General features: G+C 42.2%; 1 protein-coding gene across 3 annotated transcripts in view; it reads left to right on the top strand.

The window, feature by feature from the left end:
• The window catches only part of LOC138492054 (protein transport protein Sec24C-like), a 255,965-nt gene that overhangs the window by 30,870 nt on the left and 199,739 nt on the right, over positions 1-25,356 (top strand). For all 3 annotated transcript variants that reach the window (XM_069619003.1, XM_069619001.1, XM_069619002.1), the window contains exon 2: positions 985-1,120. In XM_069619003.1, coding sequence (XP_069475104.1) covers positions 988-1,120 — 133 coding nt within the window. In that variant the 5' untranslated portion in view covers positions 985-987. The remainder of the gene's footprint in view (positions 1-984; positions 1,121-25,356) is intronic.

The following is a 25,356-nucleotide window of genomic DNA, read 5'->3' as shown; positions in this document are numbered from 1 at the left end:
TAGGGGGCAAATACAACATGAGTGTTCTTATATGGGGGCCTGGGGGATTTGTGTAGCCAGCAAGGGCATGTTTTCTTACTGTGGCATGGCTTTTATGTTTTACTGCCATTAAGGAAAAGCCAACAGGAGTATGTTTTCACGTGGGGATACTGGCATATATTGGCAGAGCCAGCATGAACATGTTTTGTTAAAGTATCATTACTGGCATAAGGGGCAAAGCAAGCATGAGTATATTCTTATATATAAGTGCACTACAATGGACATGAGTGGGCACAATCAGTATGGAAATGCTTTTTACACTTGCAGAGTACTGGCATACAGTGGGCAAAGGCAAAATTCTCATGTGCATTATTGGTGACTTGGCATCTACAATACATATTGCAAACTGTGTGGCTTTTTACCTAATTTATCACAGAAAGTGTTCTGTAACATACACCGTTTTAACCCATACTTTGAAAAACGTCCCTTCTTCCTCCCCCGCTGAACCACGCTTGGCTGCATTGCACTCCTTCAATATACTCGGTCATTCCTTTACATTTGGCGAGGGGCAGAACAAGCCACCTTCCCTTTGCTGGCTCCCCTTGGGGTGGGCCCTACTACATTAGCTCCGGCCCCACTTGTAACACAATCCTGGCTCCGCTTCTGGGCTACAGGATATGACAGATATGCATCTGTAGACGTGTGTGTGGATTCCAGTATAGCATGGGTTGTTGATGATGACGATGTACATCCATGGAGCTCTGTGAGCATTCTAGCAGTGGAATAGCTGGGGTGTACATCAGTGCCTGACTGAGGTGCATCTGTAGAGCTATTTGTGGGTTTAAGTAACAGAATGGCAGACAGTGCTGTGTTTCATCCACATACCTGTATGTGGGTTTTAGTAGTGGAAAAGTGGAGGAGGGTGGCAGGTCGGTATTGGGATGTCCACATGTTTATATAGGATGTGCTATGCAATTTACTTGACTGGTCTTTCTCATCCTTCAGGGCATGCTGCACACTGGCGTGTACGGGTCTCCTTATTGGCTCTCAGATCCAGACCGGGGCTCTTTGATAGCCCGAGATCCAGGAGGGGCGCCTTCCACAAACGCTGCCTACGCACTGCACCCCAGCCCAGCCTATGGTATGAACCCCATTTCTTCCCTGAAAGCTCGTGAGTGGGTGGTGATTATGAACACATATGTTGAAAGTGGCAAATAAGAGTAGTCCAAATGCGTTCTGCCCTACTTCATGTGAGGAGTCAGGAATGAAACTCAAACACAAGTTAGCCATGATTTTGTATAACGATTTTTATTGGAAATTAAAGGGGTTGGAAAATGTCTGATTCTGCTGTAAGAGGAATTTTCCTACCTGGAGACTGCCCCTGGGTGGCAGTGATGCATGGTATAAATCAACATAACATAACCTACCTAAACCAAAACTAAGTAGCTGTCTGTGTCAGAATGTCCAAAACAAAATTGTCCCGTGTCCAAAGTTCTATTCTAACCCACACACTACAACTAAACTCTGAAGTGAAACAGGAAATGTTTTTATCATTGGGAGGTTTAGAACAAGAAAAAATGGCTCAAATGCAAAAGTTCTTCAAGGATCAAGCTGCTTGCTCCAGAGGGTGGTTCCCTTCCCATGGTTTTAATCAATAGAATCCTTTTCTCATTCCTGATGTTTCTGTTCAGGACCTCTTCTAATCAACACAATCCTTTCCTCAGTCCTGATGTTTTTTCTCAGGACCTCTTTATTGCACATATGTTTAATTCACTGGTATACTCTCTTGCCAGGGCTTCTTGTATTCCCACACTTGTGATTGCCTGGTATACTCTCCTGCCAGGGCTTCTTGTATTCACACGGTTCCTCTGCCCTTCCCCAAAGTTTCACATATACTTTGTCAATATGTCTTGCGGATATGATTACAATTGGGTCTAGATTCTGTTCAATTTTTTCTATAACTGAGTGTGAATGATCCAACCAATAACTTCCTTTATGCTTCTACCATTACTAGATTTTCATTTACTTTGGAGTTAATGCAGTGCTATCCTTATTTCCTCTACGGGACCTAGTGTCCTTGCCCTCGCATCCTCTGCAAGTTACCATGTTTCGCTTCCTATGTTGCTCTTCAGGAGGAATTCTAGTCCCCTATATGAAGATAAGGGGAACAGTTTTACAATAGGGTTTTCACCATACAATTTGTACATATAATGGCCAAAATTGATTTTTTTTTAAATAGCACCAACCTTAACTTGCCCTTGAGGGCTGTATGTATTTAATGCTAATTATTTGCAATTTCATACGTTTTCGAGCAAGGTCTCATTTACTTTCTGAAAATTTGAAAAAATAAAGTGTCATTTAGTTAATTTTTAAAGCCTTGATGTGTCTATTTTAGACCAACACGTATAAGGAAGAAGAATGAGGATGCAAATATTATTAATGTCTAGTTTGTACATTGATTGCCTCTTTTATTAAGATGAGGTGAAAAAGAGGGGCAGGAGTAAATATCCCTTAAGACCAGAAATGGAGGTTAAGCTCAGCACGCTATGGTTGAAAGCTGTACCTCATTCTTTCAGAACTGGTGGCTTTTTAACATGACGCCAATGACATCACCACACCACATTTTTATGCAATAACGTAATCGCACACATAATGCACAATAGGACAGTGCAAACGTTGTGCTTTCTTCTTAGAACTGTACCCCAATTCTTTCCAATAATATCAATTACTTCTTATTGTTTTTGCTGTTGATAATTATCACTATTTTACCATTTGTATACTTGTTACATTAGTATTTGATCTGTTTTTCATTCCATATGAGTTACTTTGAGGATCCATGCTATCATGGTAACATAGTTCACACCACATTACACTGTATATCAAATAATATAATAGATCTCACTTTCAATTTTCATTTGAATACTTAATTGCAACAGTATCTTGACATTTCTCTTCAGACTTCATATCTCACAAAAAGTATCACCTTGGAATACAGGTTTTAATATTGTGTTGTGCTTTTGATTTAAAAGCCTTGTATTTATAGTGACACATATACAATTCATTGCCCTGGTTGAGTCCGGAAAAGCAGGTGTCCATTTTATGGGCCATTTGGCTTCCTTCTGTTTTACCATTATTTCACTGTTTCATCGTCTTGGGGGAAGATGGTCGTCTTCTACACCCATACATTTAATTTCATACAGCTGGCTATTTTGATGGTCACTGTTCCAACGCATGCCTAGTGGATTCTACGGCTCTGTTTTTTTTCGATAGGTCATGTGTTCTTGTATGCGTGTGTAGGGATATGCCCCTAATCGCCTAAACCCAAAGCAGGTCCTCCACCTAAGAAGCGAGTGCACGTTTTGTACGTAAAGTGCGTTGATTGTACAATCGTCCGGGGAGGAGCTAGATAATGCTGTAGAATGAAACTAACCCGAGTCTCACTGAACCAAATAAGTTGGCACATTATATACATTTTTGCAAGTTAAAACAGTCCTATATATTTTATTACAATCCACCCCCCTGCATGTAATTGGACAAGGGCTATACAAAAGAAATCCAATATTTCTCTAATTCTCCCATTCTCATTGGCCATGATAATCTTAACTGCCATCTTCAGGCCATATTCATAGCATACCCCTTTTTAGGATTCATCCATGGTAGGCCATGACATCATCATAAGGTTACACATTCACATACAAACATAATTCATTACAATTCCCAGGTTGGTCTGAAACCTTTAGCCCTAAATATAATTGCACATGGTTTGCACAAATACTTCAAACAACATGAGAGAGAGCAGAATAAACAGGTTCCCTTTGAACTGTTCATAGTCATCTCATCCCCCCTGACTTACTTGCATCGTTGGAACGTTCTAAATTTATACGACTACCAATTCAACACTCATGACCTCTGGCTACATCCTGAAAAACACAATCGAAACATGGGGAGTATCAGTCACTATGGCCTCGTGCATCACTTCACCCCCTGTTTAATGTTGGTCAAAGCAAAAAGCCGGAATCCTTCTGCAAGCTCCCATGCATTTAAAAGAGATTCATCTCCTTTTGCGATACTGCTAAGCCATAAATCCCATGTCAGTTTCTTGGCTGATGCTTAAAACATCTTTGATTACCGACAATTTGGACACTAGGGAGTGCAAACCCTTCATTAGAGATCCAGCTATTCCTATTTTTAATTTTACTCCTATCTCTATGGAGGAACTCACCATTGTGATTTTACAACTCAAGGCCACAAAATGTAAGAGCGACCCCTGCTCCTCCATTACTATTAAGACTTGTCCACCTACTCTTGTAGAGGCGATATGTAAATGTATCAATCCATCACTTATATCCGGTGTGGTACCCAATGACTTAAAATTGGCATGGATCACACTGCTTATAAAAAAACCCGGCCTAGCACAAGATATTCCTTCAAATTACAGGCCCATAATGAACACTCCCTTCCTTCTTAAGATCATAGATCGAGTTGCCTATACACAGATAGCTTAACATCTCATTCTGTTCACTATTTTGAACCTGCTTCAATCCGGCTTTAGACATGGCTTCAGGACCAAAACCTCTCTATTGGATTTAAAATCTAAGCTACTGGGCAGAATTGATAAAGGACTTACCTCCCTCCTAATTTCTTTAGATCAATCTGCAGCGTTCGATTTAGTCGACCATAGTATTGTGGCAAATCGTCTGAAGGAAGTGGCCAATTTCTCGTCAGCCGTAGTACGGTGAATGCTTTCATTTCTCTCTAATAGAGTAAGCATGGTATGTGTAGATGAAGCCATGGGCCCACCTATCCCCGTGCTGTATGGAGTTCCGCAGGGAGCTTGCACATCTCCCTGTATTTACAACATCATCATGGTTCCCTTCTTTTCCCACCTTGAACAGGAAGGGGTCCTGTTCTCCAACTATGCCGATGACACTCAGTGTGTCATCCCGCTCATAGGCTCTCACTCACAAGATGAAATGGAACTTAATAGAATATTCACCATCATTGAGATCTGGATGATGCAGAATAATTTAGCACTTAATAGAGGAAAAACAGATCTTATTGACACTGGCTAAACTGGATCGGGCCTATAAATTTTGCTACTTGGGAGATGCGAGTATCTCTCCACTACCCAAGGTCAAAATCCTCGGGGTCATTCTTGACCAGGTGCTGAATATGAAAGCATATGTCGGGTACACGGTTTCAATAGTGATCTACTACATAAAACTCCTAGCCCACCTCAGACCGTACATCTCACAAGCTAATGCGAAAGCTATTGCGCGTGCAATAATAGGGGCCAAAATAGACTACTGTTGTAGTCTTCTTGCAGGAGCTAGTGAAGCTATCATTAATAGGCTGCAAGTGGCTCAGAATGGCGCAGTCAGAGTTGTTACGGGGCTGGCTTATTGCCAGAAGCTCATTACATTGCTTCCAGTGAAAGCACATATCACCTTTAGGCGATTAGTCATCACATTTGAGTGTAGGCTGGGGACGATGCCATCTTACCTTCAAGATCGGATTAGGGATAAATCGAACCACAGAAGTCTGAGATCCAGTGATAAAAATTACCTCTTCTTACCGAAATGCAAAACTAAGAAAGTCCAGTTGGGAGTCTTTTTTTAGTGCTGCCCCCGTATATGGCACACCCTTCCCTCAGTATTGAGAGGTCATTCATCCTTGCTTCTGTTTAAGAGAGGGCTCAAGACCTTCCTGTTCCGAGAAATAGCCTACTTCCCTATCGTTCTGCTGTTACACTGACGTCCTGCTTAGTTTAGCACTTGCCTTTCTGTTTTGTACGTCTTGTCTGCACCCTCACGCCTACAGGTTTATGCAAGCGTATTACAAATAAAGTATTGTAATGTAATGTAATGTAAGCAGAGGAAGTAATATGAGCCCGAAAGGTGTCTCGGACCTAAGGAACCAGGATGGTCTGAATCGACTGGCGGGGGGGGGGGATTGTTTGTCTAAAAGCTCAACGAACATTCATTTGGTGGAGTCCCCTTTAGTGGGGTGGGCAAACCGGTTGCAAACTTGACAACATGCAATATGGAGTCTCCGTCTACTGAATGGGTGTTCAGACGTGCGATCAGTCCTCCTGAGGTGAAAAATCAGGATCGTCCGAGTGCAAGGGCTCCAAAAGAACTCACAGTAGAACCAAAGGATCTGGAAGTTGTTGCATCCGCTTATGCCATCTTTAATAAAAAACGGAAATCTAAACATGGAGGGGTGCTACTGCAAAGGAAAAAAACAAAAAATATGGTTTTGAAAAACAAGAAAAAGTCTAACTCCTCGAGATCAATTATTAGGAATTTGAAAGGGCTTGGAAGTTGTTGCTCATCCTCTTCCAGAGGGAAGTTGTACAAATGAAACTCCTTCGCTAGAAGCCCCTCTGTCGACCATAGATGATGCCCACCACTTGAATGTAGTGGGAAAGGAGTATCCGGAGAGTGGTGACAATGATTCAATCTCCATTTTAGATCGGTCTACATACTCTGTTGAATCAATCGAGGAAGCCATCCAAAGATCTCAGATAAAGTCAGTCCCTCAGAGGAGGCTTATAGGACATGCAAGCCCTTCCTGACCTTCCATTCCTAAACTTGCCTCAGCAAAGTATTTCCTCAGAGGACGAGGACTCCTTCATGACCCTTGAAGAACGCAGGTCAACGTTGGAGGAAAAATCAGAGTGGCAGGAGCCGCCCCCTTTTGTCAAAGTCAAAATGCAACAAGAGAAAAAGATGTCTGGGTTGCCGAAGGTAGATACAAAAAGAGGGGCGCCAAGAATAATATCTCTGGAGCGTCGAAAGAAGGAACGCAATGGCCTGATATTGAATCGTTCTAATGTGATGGTTCTTCTAATTCATATACTGGCCTTGGGCTGTTTGACTTCCAAGGATATTCTGGTGGTGGAGTTTGACCTAGAGGATAGAATGGATTGGGTTATTCTCCATGTGAGATCGGAACAGATTATGATAGCTCTCTGGAATTCTTTCCCCGCTTTTTGATCCTTGGGCTTTGACCTATCCATACTTGCAGAACAATAATCCCCTTGCCCTGAATTAACACCCAAACCTAAAGGGACTTCCAGGGTAGATAAAAGGAGAAATTATTGTAGAGCAAAGGATCTGAAACAAATTAAAGCGCCCAAACTGGGTCAGATCAACTCAGGTGCTGAAGATGTGGTCCCTATATGGAAGTCGTCTCTCGTTGAAAAATACTTTCTCGAGGAGGCCACAGATTGAAAGGGCAGTGGAATATGGAAACACCAGGATGGTGCCGTCTCCAAAGGATGAAGATGGCGCCCTCGAAGAAACAGTAATGTCTAAAGCACTTGGGATGTGATAAACTGCAAGTTTGGTCCTGGAATGCATGGGGATTTTCGCACCTAATGAATAATTACTCTGTAGACTGGTCACACCATGATGTTCTACTATTCCAGGAAACCAGGATGCGAGAAGCTCCGGCATGTGACGGATATACATAGCTCTCTTAAATCCAGCTCAAAAGGGACCGAGGGTCCGACCTCACTTGGGTTTATTGACAGTTGTGGAGAAGGATACCCTAAGAGTTTTAAGCCACGAAACTCTGAATCCATTGGTTCAGATTATAACTACTCAGTGGCCCAGAAGGGCTTCTCTGGAACCAATAATAACTGTATGCATTAATGTGTATTGGAATCCTGCCAAAGTGCCCTGTGATATGTGTATAGCCTCAGTGATAAAAGCGATTGATGAGGCCTGATTGGCTAATTTGGATCCATATCTTATATTAGAGGGTGATCTAATTATTAGTTGTGTGAGTGCTCAGGTGATTGAATCCGGGGCAAATGAGATGAATAATGTCAGCAGAGCAAGGTCTAAAGCGTGGCTTCAGGAAATTAACACCCGAGATGTGTTTATGTTAAACAATAATAAGGCAGGGGGTATCCCAGCAAAGCATACTTTGGTCAGTGATGCAGCTAAGTAGGTTTTGGTCTACTGCTTTGTCTCTCATAACGTTCAGGAGAGAATTGAGTCGCTGGTGGTCATGGAGTCTAAACGGAGTGACTACTCGCTCCTGAGGATACGTTGGGCTGGTCCGCCTATAAGAAGGGGGTTATCTAAATCCTTATTAGTCATGGTTTCACAAGGGAGAAATCTAATCCGCTTGGCACCACAAGATGTCCTAGATGTAACTACTGCAATGGCTTTAAGAAAGAAGCAGGGAATTGATATCTTAAATTATGTACCACTCCTAGCCAAATACGAGCAGGTAGATTATAAAGGGGGAAACCAGAATTCATTCATAAACATATTTAACAAAAAAAACGGTTTGCAGTGCGGAAGAAGTATAGGACTGATATGAACAATATTAACATCATACCCCTGATTAATAGAGTGTTGGAGAAAAAAAGAAAGCAGTGGTATAAAAACTGGCTGCGCTGCTATAGAGCGGATCATATGCAAGTGGAGGGAGAAACAATGTTCTAAGTAAAACGAATTCTAGGCTCACCTGGGAATGGATAAACAAAATTGGAACTTCCCAGAGTGCGGTGCAAATACAAAAGGTGGATGAGCAGCAATGGGTCTGCCATTTTGGGCTACTTTTTTCCTCCGTGCCTATAGATCCACTGGTTCCTCGGCCCAGAAAGGACAGCCAATGGTCCTGGAACCTGAACAAACATAAAGTGCTTGATGTTATCTTAGGATTTAGCACGTCTAGGGCCCCTGGTCCTGATGGGCTGTCCAATTATGCCTTGAAATTAGCATCAGAGGAATGGTCTGAATTGGCATATCTCCTTTTTGATCAAATTTTGAGAGAAAAAAAGATTCCTCCAAGCTGGAATAAGGTGATAATTGTTCCAATAATCAAAAAAGTATCACGGTTGGATCTGAGCAACTACCGGGCAATAGCATTATAAACAGTCTGGGGAAAATCTTTGCCACTCTGCTATTAAGTCGCTTGACAAAATGGGCAAGAGATTCGGGCCATCAAGGCCCTAGGAAATCAGGCTTTTTAAAAGGCATAGGAACTAGCCTGAAGATATTCCTGTTAAATCTATTAAAGCTCCAGGCAATTGAGGGGAAAACTAAATTGATATATTGCTTCAATTGACCTGGAGCAAGCATTTGACCGTGTTGATTGCGGTCGATTGTGGGCAAAATTGGGGAGTGGGGCTGTCCAGAGGATTTGGTGGAGCCAATGCAGGCCCTTTATCAGAATACAGCCATTCAGGTTCGCCTGAACCAACAGGGGCTTCTGTTGGAGGCTATTACGGTTCATAGGGGTTTGAAGCAGGGGTGTGCCCTTGCTCCAATCCTCTTTAGCATGTGCATCTCTGACTTTGGGGAACAACAAAAGGGAGTTTGGGGATTTTCCCCAAAAATCAATGGGACGCCGATTCTGTGGATTATTTACGCAGACAACCTCTTCTTGATTGATAGAACGCCAATTGGGTTGCAAAGGCAGTTGGATGGTTTACATTCCTATATTGCCTTAAACAAACTAAGAGGCAATGTAAAAAAAAAGAAAAAAATCATGATCTTCAATGGAAAGACTAGTGGGACCAAACAAGAGCCTTTAAACGGTATCTAAACTGCAATCCTTTGGAATGCGTTGGTTCTATCACTTACTTGGGAGTATGCATTAATCAAAGCATAGCCGCAACTCCATGGGCACAGTTGTTAAGGTTGAAGACCAAAAACCTTAGCTCTCAAGATGTGATTCTGCATTAGAGGTTTGCGAAATGTTCTATGCTCCCCCTAATCACCTTCTATAATCAGTAGGTGGTTGCTATTTTATCGTATGGATCCAAATCAACCTTGAATCTGACATGGCGAATATGGGAGACTTCCGAAGGGTTTTTTTTAGAAGCAAATTCTGCACCTCCCAAGAAGCCTGACGATGGCATGTATAAGATTTGAACTAGACTTGCCTTCTTTATACTCTGTTTGTGCAAAACTCTATCCTTATTCCACAAAAGTCTACTCTCCCATACAGCCCTGCAACTGAGTATCCTGGGTGACATCCCCTCGTTTCAGGGTGCAGGCCATTTAAAACTGTGGAAGATGAAGTGCATAAATATCCTGTTGGATTTGGATTCCTCGGTGGAAGCCCTTATATCCAACCCTGTCTCTGTAAAAGGGAAACTGATTAGACAGCACTGGATAATTACTCGATCTAAGTGAAATAGGTTGACCTTAATGAAATGTAAATCATTAAGGGAGATACTTAAATATCTTGAAATGTTCCCCTGTCCAGTGATCAGGGATAACTTTTAAGCGTGTGTTTAAACCTATATTAACTAGAGAGGTATTATCTGCTCAGAAGCGAGGTGTAGATTTTGCAAACTTTCTAAGAAAAATGAGTCACTTAAACATCTGCTAACTTCTTGTATAGGTTTCACTGATCGTTGTACCCAGTTTTTGGGACATGAAATAGCAATGGCCCCCACATTGTCTAGGGAAGAATGGTGGCAGAGATTTTTGCTGGGTGACCACCTATCCTTAGTGTTTACCATGGGTACATTTCTTGAGGGATTGATGGAAGATAAAGGACAAAGATCTTGGCCTGGATTAAGAAATGATTTGTAACATATTCGAGCTAAATTGCAGGCTAAAGGGTTATTCCCTGGGATTATTACCTGGAATGCTGAAGACGGTGGGAGTTTGTGGAACTCGGGAGTGCTAAGTGCAAAGGAAGCACTTGGTGTTAGACTTATGTGACAGATATCGTGTTTAAATTACTGGAAGGTCTGACCTTGATTTCATTTGTGGATCCTTCTCTCCTTCGTTCCTCCTTGTATCTTGTTTTAATTATTGTATTGTGTGTTTATTGTTTTTCTTTTAAAAGGATGAGGTTAACTGTTTGAAAAATTGTTTGTTAAAGGTTTGTAATAAACCAATAAAACATTTTAAAAAGCCCACTACGTATAGATCTATACAGAGACCACACTACATGTAGATTTATAAAAAATTACTATTTATGTACATCAGTGTGCATGCATGTTTAATAAATATTGTCTCTTCCTTCAAGTGGGTCACCCGTGACCAGTCCCCTTCCTTGCATGCATTATGAAACTCCTCACTGCCCAACCTCTAGGCACTTCATCTCACACCATTTCTGGATCGTGTTTTATATTTCATATTTCATTTGGCGGTTTCGGCATTTATCTTTCTACGCACGTGCAAATATAATATGTATCAATCTTGAACACTAAAGTAACACATCCCATTCACATTTAACTACACTGGATATATATGAAATTTTAACATTGTGTCAACTTTGCCGCACCCTCAGTCACACATACGCCGCGTGCAAAATGAACCCCTCTTCATAGTTGGGACCTTTCCTGACCACCCCAACACGTGGGCTTTGAGCTTTCTGATCAATGTACCGTTTATGACATTTGCATTTTATCTCATAGATCACATAACTTGTGTTGCAGTTTAGTTGTTGCAGTTTATAATTGTGACAAATTCATATTTTCTGTGATTGGGAAAAGGTTGATGCATGATTTAACAACCTGTTACCACTCTGGGCGATTTTCTAGTATTTCTCAGACGGTTCAGGGAGGGGCACAGAACGAAATTTGCAATCCCGCCACCCCCATCCATTCCGCCTGTCAAATATGGGAACATCTTCACCAGCACCTGAATTTGATGCTGGTGGAACAGCCTTGGATTTCTATGACACACAAGCCCTTTTGCACCAACTAAAAGCTGACGGATTACATAGAATCCATGTAAATGATCCCACCATGTACATGGAGGTAGGCATTTACGAGTACATGCACTATGAAGTGTAAATATAAACAGATACTAAAGCCCGCCTAGATTGCCTTGCATTGTTTACACTTCATAGTGCCAATATTAATTATTCCACAGAGGGCCCTCCGTGTACATAGAAGCGGTCGTCTTCTCTGTGCAATGTCTGGGTGAAATCTGATAGAATTTCCACTTGCATAAGATTCTATATGGATTCCCATATAATTAGCCAGCTCTTTTTGCATCTAGTCAAAGCTGACATAGTCCATAAGAATCCTTGTAAATTGGTCCCACTGTGCATGCACATAGCGGGAGACATTTACAAATAATTTTTTACAAGTGTGTAAATGTAACACAGAAAACTGCCTCCACCAGATTTTAGTGTTTCATTTACACATTTGTCAAAAAGTATTCAAGATTTATAGAAGGGGGAAGCATTGCATGTATAATAGCACTTTACAGGTTTTTCCCGACAAATGAGTTATGTTTTAGGTTTGGGATATGTGGCAGTATGGAAGTGATTTTACATGAATTGAATTGTACTCATTGTATCTTTTATGGGAATTTTATGTGAATGAAATAATTTTGTGTAAGGGTTATTTTTTAAACCATATCACAATAAGAAAAAAGGTTTCACAATTGCACAGAGGGTACTCCAGGAATGAAGTATACAGACAGTTCCACCATGTGCACTAGAAATGAAAATCTTTCCATAAATAACAGCGATACTGAGGAGTTTATGATCGTTGCTGGTGTCCATCTTAATTGTATCATTAACCCTACACAGCACACACCATGGTGTAACATCATGGAAGTGCTTCATCTGCAGGTAGGTTTCAGATGACACAAAAGCATTCCCACCTTTTATAAGGTTGAGCGCTGTCCGACATTTACTTTTTTTTCACGGCAAACCAAGATCAGTGAATAGACATCGGTGGCCCCCTCCATAGGCTGTGGGACTGACATGGGTCAAATCAAAATATGGCATATGCAAGCCTAGTCCTATTGACTGATACTGGCAAATGTGATTATAGAAAGACTCTTCAATAACAGCTTTTGGATTTCCCCAATCAGTCATCTGAATCAGTATGAAAGGTTGCTGTGAAAATGTGACTGGCTTTCTGTTGTTGGTCCCCCAGCCAAGAAGACACTGGACCCAGGCTTCTTAGGGTAAGTTTATTGTCTGCAGGTACACATCAGGTAAGGTACATACAAGTACGTTCCTGGACTGTAACACTGGCACATCCACACCTTTCAGCTCCAAGATGTAGCTGCCACCTATAGAATGCCCCAGCAGTCACACACACACCACATTCTACTTTCACCTCCCTACATTCTACATACACTGTACTTGCACTCCCAGAGCAGGCCTACTACACACCTCCTTCCATTACGCAAACAAAACAGAGCATAACCATGATGAGCCTCTACGTAGCTGTGCAATGTAGGCCCAAAACTAAAATCACAACCTCTCCCTCTGTTCACACTCCACCAACCATACCCAAATATTTGGGCATTTCCTCTTGTCACCAATACATGCAGTGATCTGCTCTAGTAATTGAATAATATTACATATAAGTACCAACTAGGCGCACTAGACACTTGGATTGCCCTAACTAATTTAACTGTAATATTTACAAGTCGAGTGCTCACAGGCCACTTAGCTTTCGAAAATGAAAGAATATCTGCTGAATGCATTTTCTAATACTACAACTAAAACAGAATCACATAGGCAGAAATATGTCAAACTGGAAAGGCTTTCGAAACAGGAAATAAACAAATACTGGGAAAAAGCATCAATGATCAGTTATTTAGAGACCCAAAAGATAACTAGAGGTCTTAGGATACTTGCTGACTTTAGTACTGCTGAGGATATTGATTTAGCCCGAAAAGGGGAAGAGAATCTGAACCAAAGCCCACGAGTAATGATGGAGCACTTAGTAGAGCATGAAGACGGAGTGCATGGCAGAACCCTGACACAAATAGAACAAATTAAAAAGGAAATAGCAGATATGGACTCACTCGAAACTTTTAAGACCAAGAACTATAATATGATGCATCCTCAAAGAACACCAAGATGAGGTAAAATTAAGACAATTCTCATAAATCTTTCATGGACGACAGGCGCTACGCTTTTCAGCCTAAATATGACGAAAACAGAAAAATAAAATCTAAAGACCGTACACCAGCATCTTCTCCAGCAAGTTCAGACGTAGATTCAGAACCAGAAATTGTGTCTAACACGTTGGAATCAGCATCTGCTTGTAGGACTAGGACACAGAAAGCCCCCAGTTTGAAGACAAACAATAGTTTAGAACAAATCAGGTGATTCAAAAAAGGCAATCGGAGACAAAATGCAAAACATGTACGTTTTTAAGAACAGTTAGAACAAGATACACTAACAAGGGTCATGAGTTTAGAGGGAAGAGGGGAGGAAACGGGAGACTTAGAAAGGCATTAAATCCGAAGGGTAACCAGATCCAACTCCAGGAAACAACAAACATTGAGTTGTGGAAGAACTTAGTCATCAATGTATCTAATAAAATGTTCAGCTACAGAATAGCAGTCCTGAATAAAAGCCTATCATTTGCGCCCACAGTTGAGACGTACTTCATAGATTTCCAAATAGACTTATTTATGGTAATGAGAAAACTCAAACTTAGAACATTTAGAACCCTCCAGATGACCTACTGCCTAACATGCAATTAACAATAGCAGACATTGAAAACACACATCTGCTGCTACCTTTGGAACAAGAGACAGACATTAGCCATAGGCAATTGTTATGAAGAACTAGATGTTCACCCAAGAAACCTAGACATAAGAGCATTAAAACCATTTCTAAATGTACTCTGCAATTCACAACAGACAGTGTAATTGAATCTTTCCAAATGGCAATGATAACCGATATACATAACTATTTAGATCAAGGCAACAATACGGTCAGCAACAATAGGCATGTTCTTAGAAAAGATGTAAAACTAGCATTAGCTAACCTAACAAAGGACACGAGTTTGGTAATTAAAGAGGCCTGAAAAGGCGGCAATATAGTATTACTCAACAGACAAGAATATATTGATATGGGGAATGCACACTTACAAACACCAGGGTGCCACCACAAACTAAGATCGAATCCAATGCAAGAAACTGGAGCCAAACTAAATACTATAATTATAAAATTATATAGCAAATGACTCGTAACTGATGAAGAAAAACTATTTCTTACTGTGACAGACCCAGCCATGCCAACCATGTAATTCCTCCCCAAGATTCACAAGCAATTTGACAACTTACCGAAAGTTCGACCGAGTGAGTGGCATAGGTTGGGCGATGGAGAAATGATCCAAGTACATGGACAATGTGATCAAAAAGCAAATGACCATCTTACATTAGAGATACAACGCATGTACTGCAAATTCTGCAGGATTTTAAACGGCAGCCTGACTTCTTATTGGCTACCCTAGACGGCAACCTAACAGCTTCTTGTTCAATCAAAATTGCTATTTACAAACAAAGGGAGAACTAAGGGCAGCAAAATATGCTCTCACCCTAACCAACTTATCTATGGGCCAATTCAAGGAGTCTTTTGCCCTAACCAACAATGAGTCATCATGTGGCGTCGATTTATTGACAATGTTTTAATGATATGACAAGGCACTGAGCAACAATTTGTACATTATGTGAACTTTCTTAATATCAACACTTTTGGTCTCGAACTCACAGGGCGAAGCGATGGTGCAGCTATTAATTTTCTAGATCTTTGCATCTATGTGGAAAATTGGAAGATACAAACGCTCACATTTAGGAAACTGTAAGGAAGGCATGGTATCGAAGTAAGACGGACACAAGGGTCCACAGTTAAAGGGTGTTTATTGAACTTTCAAAGGGGTGTGATAAACGCCTTTCTAAACCTAAATCTAAGATGGGAGCAAGCTACGGCCGTCCGATAATAAAGAATGCAGTACTAGTGGGGGTCTTGTCAAATAAAAGGGCCTATACTAAAAAACATATTGCCAATCCTTACCGCTAACTTACAAATAGTGGAGGGGAATTTTCATGAAAAAGAAAGAAGTGTTCACAAAATGATAAGTCGGGATGTTCGGGCCAGGTTTTCAGCACAGGGCAAGGCGGTTCACTTTGGACCAAGCACACACTCTGGCTTTCTTGACACAAGGATACAGCTCTAACTCTAGCCCCAGGGCCTTCTGTGCTCAAGTCTCTTTTCCATAAAAGTCTCTTGATTCGGAGGGCCTGAATAAAAATATGTTCTTCTTATAATTATTTGGGTGTCTCTCCCTAGATCACCCTCAGCCGGGCTCAGATCCCCCTTATTTTACGATTCCAAAAATATTCTTTCTGGGATGACTCACAGTTCACCCCGGATCCCTCTCAGCCTGGCTCAGATCCCCTTTATTTTACGATTCCAAAAGTATTCTTTCTCGGGTGACTCACGGTTCACTCCGGATATCCCTTAGCTGGGCTCAGATCCCTTCTTCGCCTTCAATTAGTCTCCCTTAGCTGGGCTCTCACCAATTGCAGTTCACTTTATACTTATCAAAAACTTTCAAATGTGCACAGGGTTTAGCTCAACCCGTCGCAGGACCACTTCGATACAAAGCTTATTTTTTACAATGCAGTTGCCACACGCTGGACCACTCTGTACCCGGTATCTTATTTGGCTTTTTCAAAGTACATTCACTCCTTTAGTTTCCTTTAGTTTCCACTTGTTCGCACCTCTCATCACTTGCACTTCAAACACTGTCCTTTGTGGATTTCCTCACAGAATGTTGCTGCTTGCAACCTTGTTTCAAATATAAGCTGATTTTGTATCGATTTCTCTGACTCACCGGCTGTGCTGCTTTTACTGGTGCAGCTTTCTTGCAGGAGCCAAGGACAGTACCACTGCAGTACCATGGCGGCAATCGCTCTTCCCGGCCTGGGTTATCAACACAGGAGCGCCCCGGATACCTTTGATACATGGTGTCGGATAGGTCACTGTCAGTTCCCGGTCTTAGGCTTCTCAATTTCCAAGGCTCGTGAAAGTAACGCTTTCTAGAGGTCAAGGGCACTTCCCTCCTTAAAACACTCTCCAGTCTCGCTGCTTTTCTCCTTGTGTTAAATTGACCTCTTGGAACTGCTACTTCTTTGTGTGCTTTTCCTCCCTCTGAGTGTGCTTTCATGCTCTGCCTTTTATCTGTGTGTGAGAGTCTAATGGGAGTCAGGTGTGTGTAATGATTAATAATTGCCTGGCCTTGCCTGACCAGGGTGTTGGGACATGTCAGGTATACGGCTCTGGTGTTAGTCCATTGTCGCTCACGATGAACTGTCCGTAAGAAGGTGTTTGTATCGGGAAGTGGGGGGGGGGGGGTTGAGCTTCTAGGTATGCTTCAGGCTTCGAACAAAACCCACAGAGGTGAATTCAGCCTTGTATGCAACAAGTGGCCATAGAAAATCAACAATCAAAAACATTCCTGTGGTCGAGTTCCACAGGGCCAGAAGAAACTGTAGCGACAATAAAATATTTAAAAAAGAATGTGCAATCTTAACTGAAAGGTTTACAGATGGAGGCTACTCCACACAATCTATATTACCAAGTCACAGAATAAAGATCAATAATATCGACAGACAAATCACATTGCAACAAAGGACAAAACAATAACCATGCCCAATATTAGAATCATTACGAGGTACACTGAAGATGCAAATGTATTGTGCCAGATGGTGGGCAAACATTGGCACCTTTTACTGATGGATCCAAATCTCCGTGAAGCAATAGATCTGAAGCCTGGGTTCCTCTTTACAAGGGCACTTACTATTAGGAATAAATTGATCCCTCCTTTTTGAAGGAAGTTGATGATAAGCCAGCAACTGGAAAAGATTGGTTAAAACCACTGTCCAAAGGTTTTTACATATGTGGGTTCTGTAGCATGTGTACATTTGCTCATTGTAACACCAGAGTATTTGAGAACTACTCTGGAGAACAAATGCCCATTGACAAATGCATCATCTGTCGCACTAAATACATAGTTTATGCGATTGTGTGTGTGTAAGAGCGCATAAATAGAGAGCACCATACGTGCGCTAAAGACCCGGATTAGAGAACATCTTTGTACCCTTAACAGTCCGGACCAGAGATTGCTGCTTGCATAGCATTGGCAGCAGTCATCAGTTGGATGATAAAAAGACATTAGATGTATTGGATCACAGCAGGCAACCTGCGGCAAGATGGGAGGGGATCGCAGGCTAAAGCTACGACAAATGGAATCGCAGCTGAATGCAAATTACGAAGCGCTCACACCGGTCTCAACAAAGAACATGAGATGTATGTGTTTCTGTAGAAAAATCTTTCAAAATGTAATTGGTACTAGTTAGAAAAAAGTACGGGAAAGCAACAGGCTATCATACTCATGTTGCAAATTTAGATTAAGCTAAACTTTCCAATGATATTGTCTTATTAGATGTGTTCATATATAATGTACCTTACACACTTGGAGATGATGTTAGACATTTCAGGTTTTGTATACTGTGAAAAAATTATTCATTTGGTGTATCTGGTACAGTCTCAATTATGGCATCCTAATAGGAAAATGCATATTTCTAGAGGTAGTCACAACATGACTAAGTGTAGGAATCCGACAATTATTCAACAATATGCTAGACTGCATCGTATTAACAATTAAGAACATCTCTAGTAAGTAACAGACTGCTCCCTTATGTACTTAAGCCCCGTAAAACATGTGACATCACAGGCTCACAATATATAATAACAAAACAAAATGGCGCCTTGTGTTAATCAAGCGGCACACCAAATGTGTCTAGATGTACTTTACAGTAAGGTAGGACATATTCAAGATATAATCTAGCTAATTAAGTAAATGTGGACCATAAAGTGACAACTATAACAGATACTGTAATCAATTCTCGTACAGATTCAACAGATGAAAGAATCAAATGTCTTAGAAGAGAAACAGCAATTACTAACCAGTATATAGGAGTCCAATTGGTAAGCACACCCCCAATCACTTTATCTCACTACATGAATTACATGTATTCGATGGATTGGGCGATCCTAATAATTGTTTGCAATTGACCTTATAGTTTGGGTTTTCATGACAACAAATATCCTTACAGGGTCTCGGGAGGATTGCTCAGGGGCAACGTGCTCGCCTTGGAAACATGACGACGCAGAGCAACATAGGTATGATTCCCGGGTCCGCGCTTAGAAACCTCTGGGTATTAAGCCCATTATAAATGACATATCATAACATACATGGGCAAATAACCAACTCCAACATATACTGGTAAAATAGTGTGTTTGCAAACTCACTAACAAGACACCAATTGTTACCACCACCACAAAATAAATGAATGCTGCACTGATCCTAATATGGAAAATAAAAAAGGGTGCACAATAGATTTAGTCCATTAAAATGCTCTGTTGATTTACAACCAAAAGCACTGTCACTAATCAGTATTCGTGGAAACAAATGAACTCTGGCTTTTATAACATGGACACACTAACAATAGGCAAAGGGCGATACAGGAAACATATAACAAGGAGTACAAAATAATAGCATGTGTACTAACAAGATACAATGCATCTTTACCTGGTTTTACAACTAAGGACAAGGCGCACATTGGGAACACATGTGTGGACCACCAATTATATAACTTAAAGTCTGATGAATGCAAATCCAATATCTCGTTCCAATGACCATATTCATTTTGGAAATGTTCTTTTACCTTGTCTTATACATTCTTTATTTTTAAAAACGTTTTTATTGTTGTCCTTTTTCCTGTCATGTTATGTTTTCAAAACTCTGAATTGATGAGTTTGTTTTATATTTTCTTTCTCTTTTGGCTCCATGGATCCTTTTACAATGATGAATATGTTTTGTACTACTTCCTCCACTAAAATGGAAATGATACATTGGGGGTCATAACTACTCTGCCGGTCTGGTAACAATGATGCCGGCAGGCTTACCGGCACGTTGTTACCTGACCGGCAAAGTACAAGTTTGCGGGCTGGATGCTCTCCTGCGGAAAGGCACCAGCTCACAGACTTTGACGGTAGCACCGACACCATTATGAATGGTACCGTCGGAGTTGTAATGAGGCCCATTCTATGTTTATCAGTTGAAACTGTTTAAGTTCTGAATTCAATGAAAAATACTGTATCATCCATAGCCTTTAAAAAGACCACAACTGGTCGAACGAAACACGTGTCAGCTAGGGCATTTTGTAACAAGGAACTTGGGTAGGGCACTTTATAAACAGGAACTTGGTGGTTAGATTAGCTATATAAATGTGACACCAATTTATTGGTTATATTAAAACTTCGAAAAGTATCCAAATGGGATCAGTGCAGTGATTTTGATAACCATACCCTGAACACTACAATACACCCAGATCTGCCACACAAACAACGCACCCATACCAGCTCCACGGACAGGAATAGGCTCCCTCACTCAGTGAACGTGTGGCCACCATGCAAACCAAATTAAAATACCAATTTAAGACGAGAACAAATAGGTGGACCCATAACTGAAAACAGATGGAACCCCGCTGAACACTACAGGGCAACCAAATAGAACACACATAAAACGGACCAATCTTACAGCTCAGCAATGTTGGAGAAAGAACCACAGCTCTGCAGACACCCATAGAATAGTATAAAGGGGATCATAGACTACTGACAAGCGATGCCATTCCAAACCACGGCAGCACCTGACCTCACTGCAAAACACTCAGAAACCACCCGGCCATTCCGAAAAATATACAAATCCACCAGGAGAAAACCCCCTACGAACAATACACAAAGGAAACAAAAACATGCAAAGACATCAATCCCAGTGCTTGCCCTGACCCCATGTCCAAATTCCTTAAACAAAATAAAAGCCCAACACAGATTCTGTGCCTCCCTGCACTCATATGCCCATATAGCCCCTCATCAAACCCAGAACACATGTTCCCGGGCATCCCTCGCACCCTCAAATCCATGCCACCTTTACACCCCAATAACATATTGCAACCTAACCCACCCAGAGGCCACAACACAAACGCAACAACATTTTAAAATGACAGGCCTACAAAACCTAACAATCCCCTATATCCCACGAGGCCACACAAGAAACACAACAACATCAAAATGAACACAGGCCTCGATGTAACACCTGCCCATACATCACCAGTGCCTTTACAGCTACTTTCCTTCTTTTCTTCATTACAACTTCCAACTCATTTTCTTCACATGCACTATTTCCTTTGCAGCACCCCATGCTGCCTAAGATTTCACAAAATCTCTGGTGGCACACCAATCCTCGTTGCTGCCCTTGGCACCCACATGCTCCACACCTCAACTGGTCGTTGTTGCTCTTTCATCCGTCCACCTAGCTGCCCACCTAGCGTTAACCAGTTTTCCCATGTGACACTGCCGGCAATGGTCTTCTCCACTCCAATCCACCAATTCCTGATCGGGAACGCACCCTCCTGACATCACGTTCCACGGGAGACAAATGGCTTCCAGCTCACGTTGTTGCGTGATACATGTCGACGTACACCCACAAGCCTCTGCCGACATCATCACACCAGCCAAGACCTCCATGGGTGAAGAGCTCCTCAGCCCCGTAATTCACAGGTAGGCCCTCACTAGCTTCACAACTGCACGCCTGTCCTGCTGGATACCAAACCAGGGCCTTTGGCCAACACCGATTGCCAGCAGCTGTCAGCTCACCAATCGCACCATGGAGCGAAACCAATATTTCCACAACTGGACTAACAGCACAGCTGGCTCCCCTTCAGTCTCCCGGCACGGCTTTCCACTGACTTCTTTTGTTGCCCACAGGCCTGCAATCGCTTCTGCACCAGACAATAGCCGGCGCTCCTGCAGTCTTCCTTAACAGCTGCTCCACTGGCTCCTGCTGTGCTGTTTCTGCTGCCGGTTCTTTCTCCGCTGGAAAACAGACTTGCACCAGCCGGCCTGCAAGCTGCTTGGGACTGTCAGGATTGGCCCCTGTCAGCCACCGTCCCGTTGGCTTAAAAAGCTGTCACTGCACCGCTTGCTGCCCTTGATCACTGACTCCTGCCAGCCGTTTGCTGGCTTGTTGGTGCCTGCCCCACCCAGAAGGTAGGCCCCAGAGACTGTTCTACCTGGCCTCAATGCCTTCTGCCAGCACAGCCTCCTGGCGCTTGCTCCAACCGCATGCAAGTCCTGCCGGGACCTTGGGGTCGTCTTGTCTGGTCCCAAACTCCTGCTGGCACTCTGGTATGGATTGAACTTCTGGAGGGAAGTGTCTGTCTGCCAGCTGCTCACTCCACCATAGCTCCAGTTCCTGGCGCCCTTTGGACACTTTCAGACCAGCTTGTCACCAGAATGTTGTGGGTTCCTCAGTCAAGAAGACACTGGACCGAGGATTCTTAGGATACGTTTATTGTCCGCAGGTACACATCAGGTAAGTGACATACAAGTAAGTTACAGGACAGTAACACTGGCACATCCACACCTTCCAGCTCCAAGATATAACTGCCTCCTATGGAATGCCCCAGCAGTCCCACACACACCACATTCTACAATGACCTCACTACATTCCACATACACTGCACTTGCACTCCCAGAGCAGCCTACTACACTTTTTCCATAGTACCTGGCAGTGCCACAGGTGGATTAAATGACCTTCGGTGTGCAGTGTTCTTAGCTTTCACAATCTATGCATCGCTGTCTGTGGGCAGCGAAGGTTGGGACCATGATGGGACTGGCCACGACGATGGAGCGCTAGGCCACCATAAATCACCTAGCACCGTCCAAAGTACACTAGACCTTCATTATGCTACGGTCGCTGGTCACCAACCTGAATCCGGGCTTAAAGCGACTACAACTGACCACAAGACCCTGCTCAACACAGTATGACTACCATGTGCACCAGCATCTCTGCAGCCACTAGGGGACATCCAATTAGGACAGCCACTGACATCCATTCAGCGTCTAGTGTCTGGCTCTAGTAGACCACTGGGAATGCAAAATATTCCCTTTAAAAAAAGAAAATAACCTAGAGTCTTAAATTGAGGGTAATTTATCATCCTCGCTGCCGCCGCTGAGGTGCCTGAATAAATGCTCCCTCTCAAGTCATTATACCATCTCTGTGGTCATTACTGGACTAGTGGCATAAGAGCCAAGTTGAAGGAATGAAAGCTGTCGTATCACCTCTAGCTACTGGGGTCTTTCATTTGTAGACAGTAAAATGTGCACTCAATTTATGACTATACATTGATATTTTAAGGTTTTTACAGATTTTACAAAAGGCCAGCCCACCTCCACGGACATTCTCTTTACCTATTGCTTTCAAAAGATGTGGCTACTTAGTTGAATATTGTTCCTGGGCAGTGGTCTGGCCATTGTGCCAATTGATTGCTTCTACCTGTTAGAAAAGTAAGAAGCCACCATTACGGCAAAGGAATTGCAGAATTGCCCCCACTTCTTTAGTTACCTTACTCGCTTCCGTTTGCAGCCTCTCCCTGTCTCTAACCACAATGATGCATTGGGCCTCATTACACGGTAGGCGGTGAGCCATGGCGCTATTAGCGCCATGGCTCATGCGGGTAAAATACCGGCACCGCCTTGGCAGAAAGGGGATTTACCGCCCCATTCCAAGGTTGGAGGGGCGGTAAATCCCCCTTCCGCCATTGCCCTTCCCCATTCCCATTTCTGCCCCATAGGGCTCTATGGGAATGGGGAAGGCGCTAATTACGGCACCGCAATTTTGCGGTGCCGTTATTAGGTCCGAGGTCCCTTAGTGGGTTGGATTTTAACGCCTGCAAAAAGCAGGCGTTAAATCCCCCAACCCGCAAAGGGACCTCGTAGTAAGGCGGTAGGGATTTACCGGTACCGGTATTTTACCGGTACCGGTAAATCCCTACCGCCATCCGTGTAATGAGGCCCATTGACTCCCTCCAACTTGTAAGGGCTGGATCCAAAGTCACTCTGTTTCCTGGTACACAAAGCAGTTGAAAGTATCCACAGACGTAGTGAAGAGAAGATAGGCAGAGTGCGGAGAGCATTAAAACAGCAACGGCAAAAAGGTCTACAAAGACAATGGTCCTCATTATAAGTTTGGTGGTATCTCGACAGTACATCTTCCGAGAAACCACTGTTACTACCACTCGGTTTGGCGGTATTACTGCAGATTACAAGTGGCAGTGGTGGTGTTAGTCCCCATTTATTTGGATTCCATAGGACCCCATAAGGCATTTCGGCATTACTGCGGCTGTAATTCAGCCAGCGGTAATTCCACCGAAATCGGGCAGAAAGTTGGCAGATTTACCTACAGCTCATATCTGTAATGCAGCGGTATACAGTAATACCATAATACCACTGCATTTAACCCGCACTGGCCAACTCGTAATGAGGACCAATATCGCTGAACAAGAAAAAGCTATCTACTGTGGCCCACCACCTCTACTTGGTTACTCAAATAGATATATTTAATAACCACACCAAGCAGTTTGTCACTGTTCACAGATTTATCAACGAGGCTTGAAACTAGAACCAACTCAAACTTTGTATGATTATTTAATATAAATCCATGAGTTGGGGCAAGGTACAGCCTAGATAACTGGAGTTCCCTGAGAGCATTATCTGTTCTGTTCCAGCCAATAATTATGTCCTCACCACCTCAAGTTAGGCACACTATGCCTTTGTGCTCTGAACGTTCTCTCTGTCTAATTTCAAGCAGGCCGGGAACTTGCATCGGGTAGGTTTAACTACAACTACAGAATCAGCAGATTACTTCAGAACTCATCTTCTGTTAGGCTGGTTAAGGGCCAGCCATTCCTTTTTCCCTTTGTCAAAGAAATAAACATTAATTTGCACGACTAACAAAACTTAACACTATAGAAAACAGGCATCCCATTGCTAAAATAGTTAATGCTGGATACTTTTCTGTTTTCTCACTTTCACCGCACCACTGATTCAGCAATAATTTCCAAATTCTTGCTTAACTTTGCAGGAAAGGGAAGTCAGGCATGCCTGAATGTCACCTCCTACGTGGGTAAAAGTGAGACCAGCTTTAGACCAAAAAAAGTGCCACGGATATCGCCCTGACCCTGATGGGTATAACAGACAAAATTTCTCATTGCATACCTTTGCAAATTATATTTAATATTAAACAATTTTCTGGCAGAGGGGAAGATGTCAAACAATAATCATTGTGTATCATTTTTATTTAGTAATAAGAAAATAAAAACATTCTTGCAATAATTCTGAAAATGAATTACAAGAAAATAAAACACTGCAATTTAAGTAATAAAATTATTAGCACAGTCGATTCACAAATTGAAAACATTCATGCATTGTATGCGTACTTAAGAAAATGGATCAAGCAGCATACTAAATTAGTTATGCCTTAGTTGTCAAAGTTCCAGATTTTAAAGTCCCTTGTGTTGAACGACTAGATAATGTATGACATTTCACATTACCACACCTCTTCTGTGAAACACTTAGAGGCATCATATAATCATTTATATACATATACAGAACCAAGAAACCGCTCATATAAAAAATAACTCTTACAAGCCTACAGGCCTACTAGTTTAGCGGAATGCCTCTTCATTTTATAGATGCACTTCCCTCATGGAGCAACATTTA

The sequence above is a fragment of the Ambystoma mexicanum genome, chromosome 10 (genome assembly GCF_040938575.1).
Source record: "Ambystoma mexicanum isolate Mex_15411 chromosome 10, UKY_AmexF1_1, whole genome shotgun sequence".
In the NCBI taxonomy this organism is placed as follows: Eukaryota; Metazoa; Chordata; class Amphibia; order Caudata; family Ambystomatidae; genus Ambystoma; species Ambystoma mexicanum.
The sequence above is the reverse complement of the archived record's forward strand: the minus strand, read 5'-3'. Positions and strand labels throughout refer to the sequence as shown.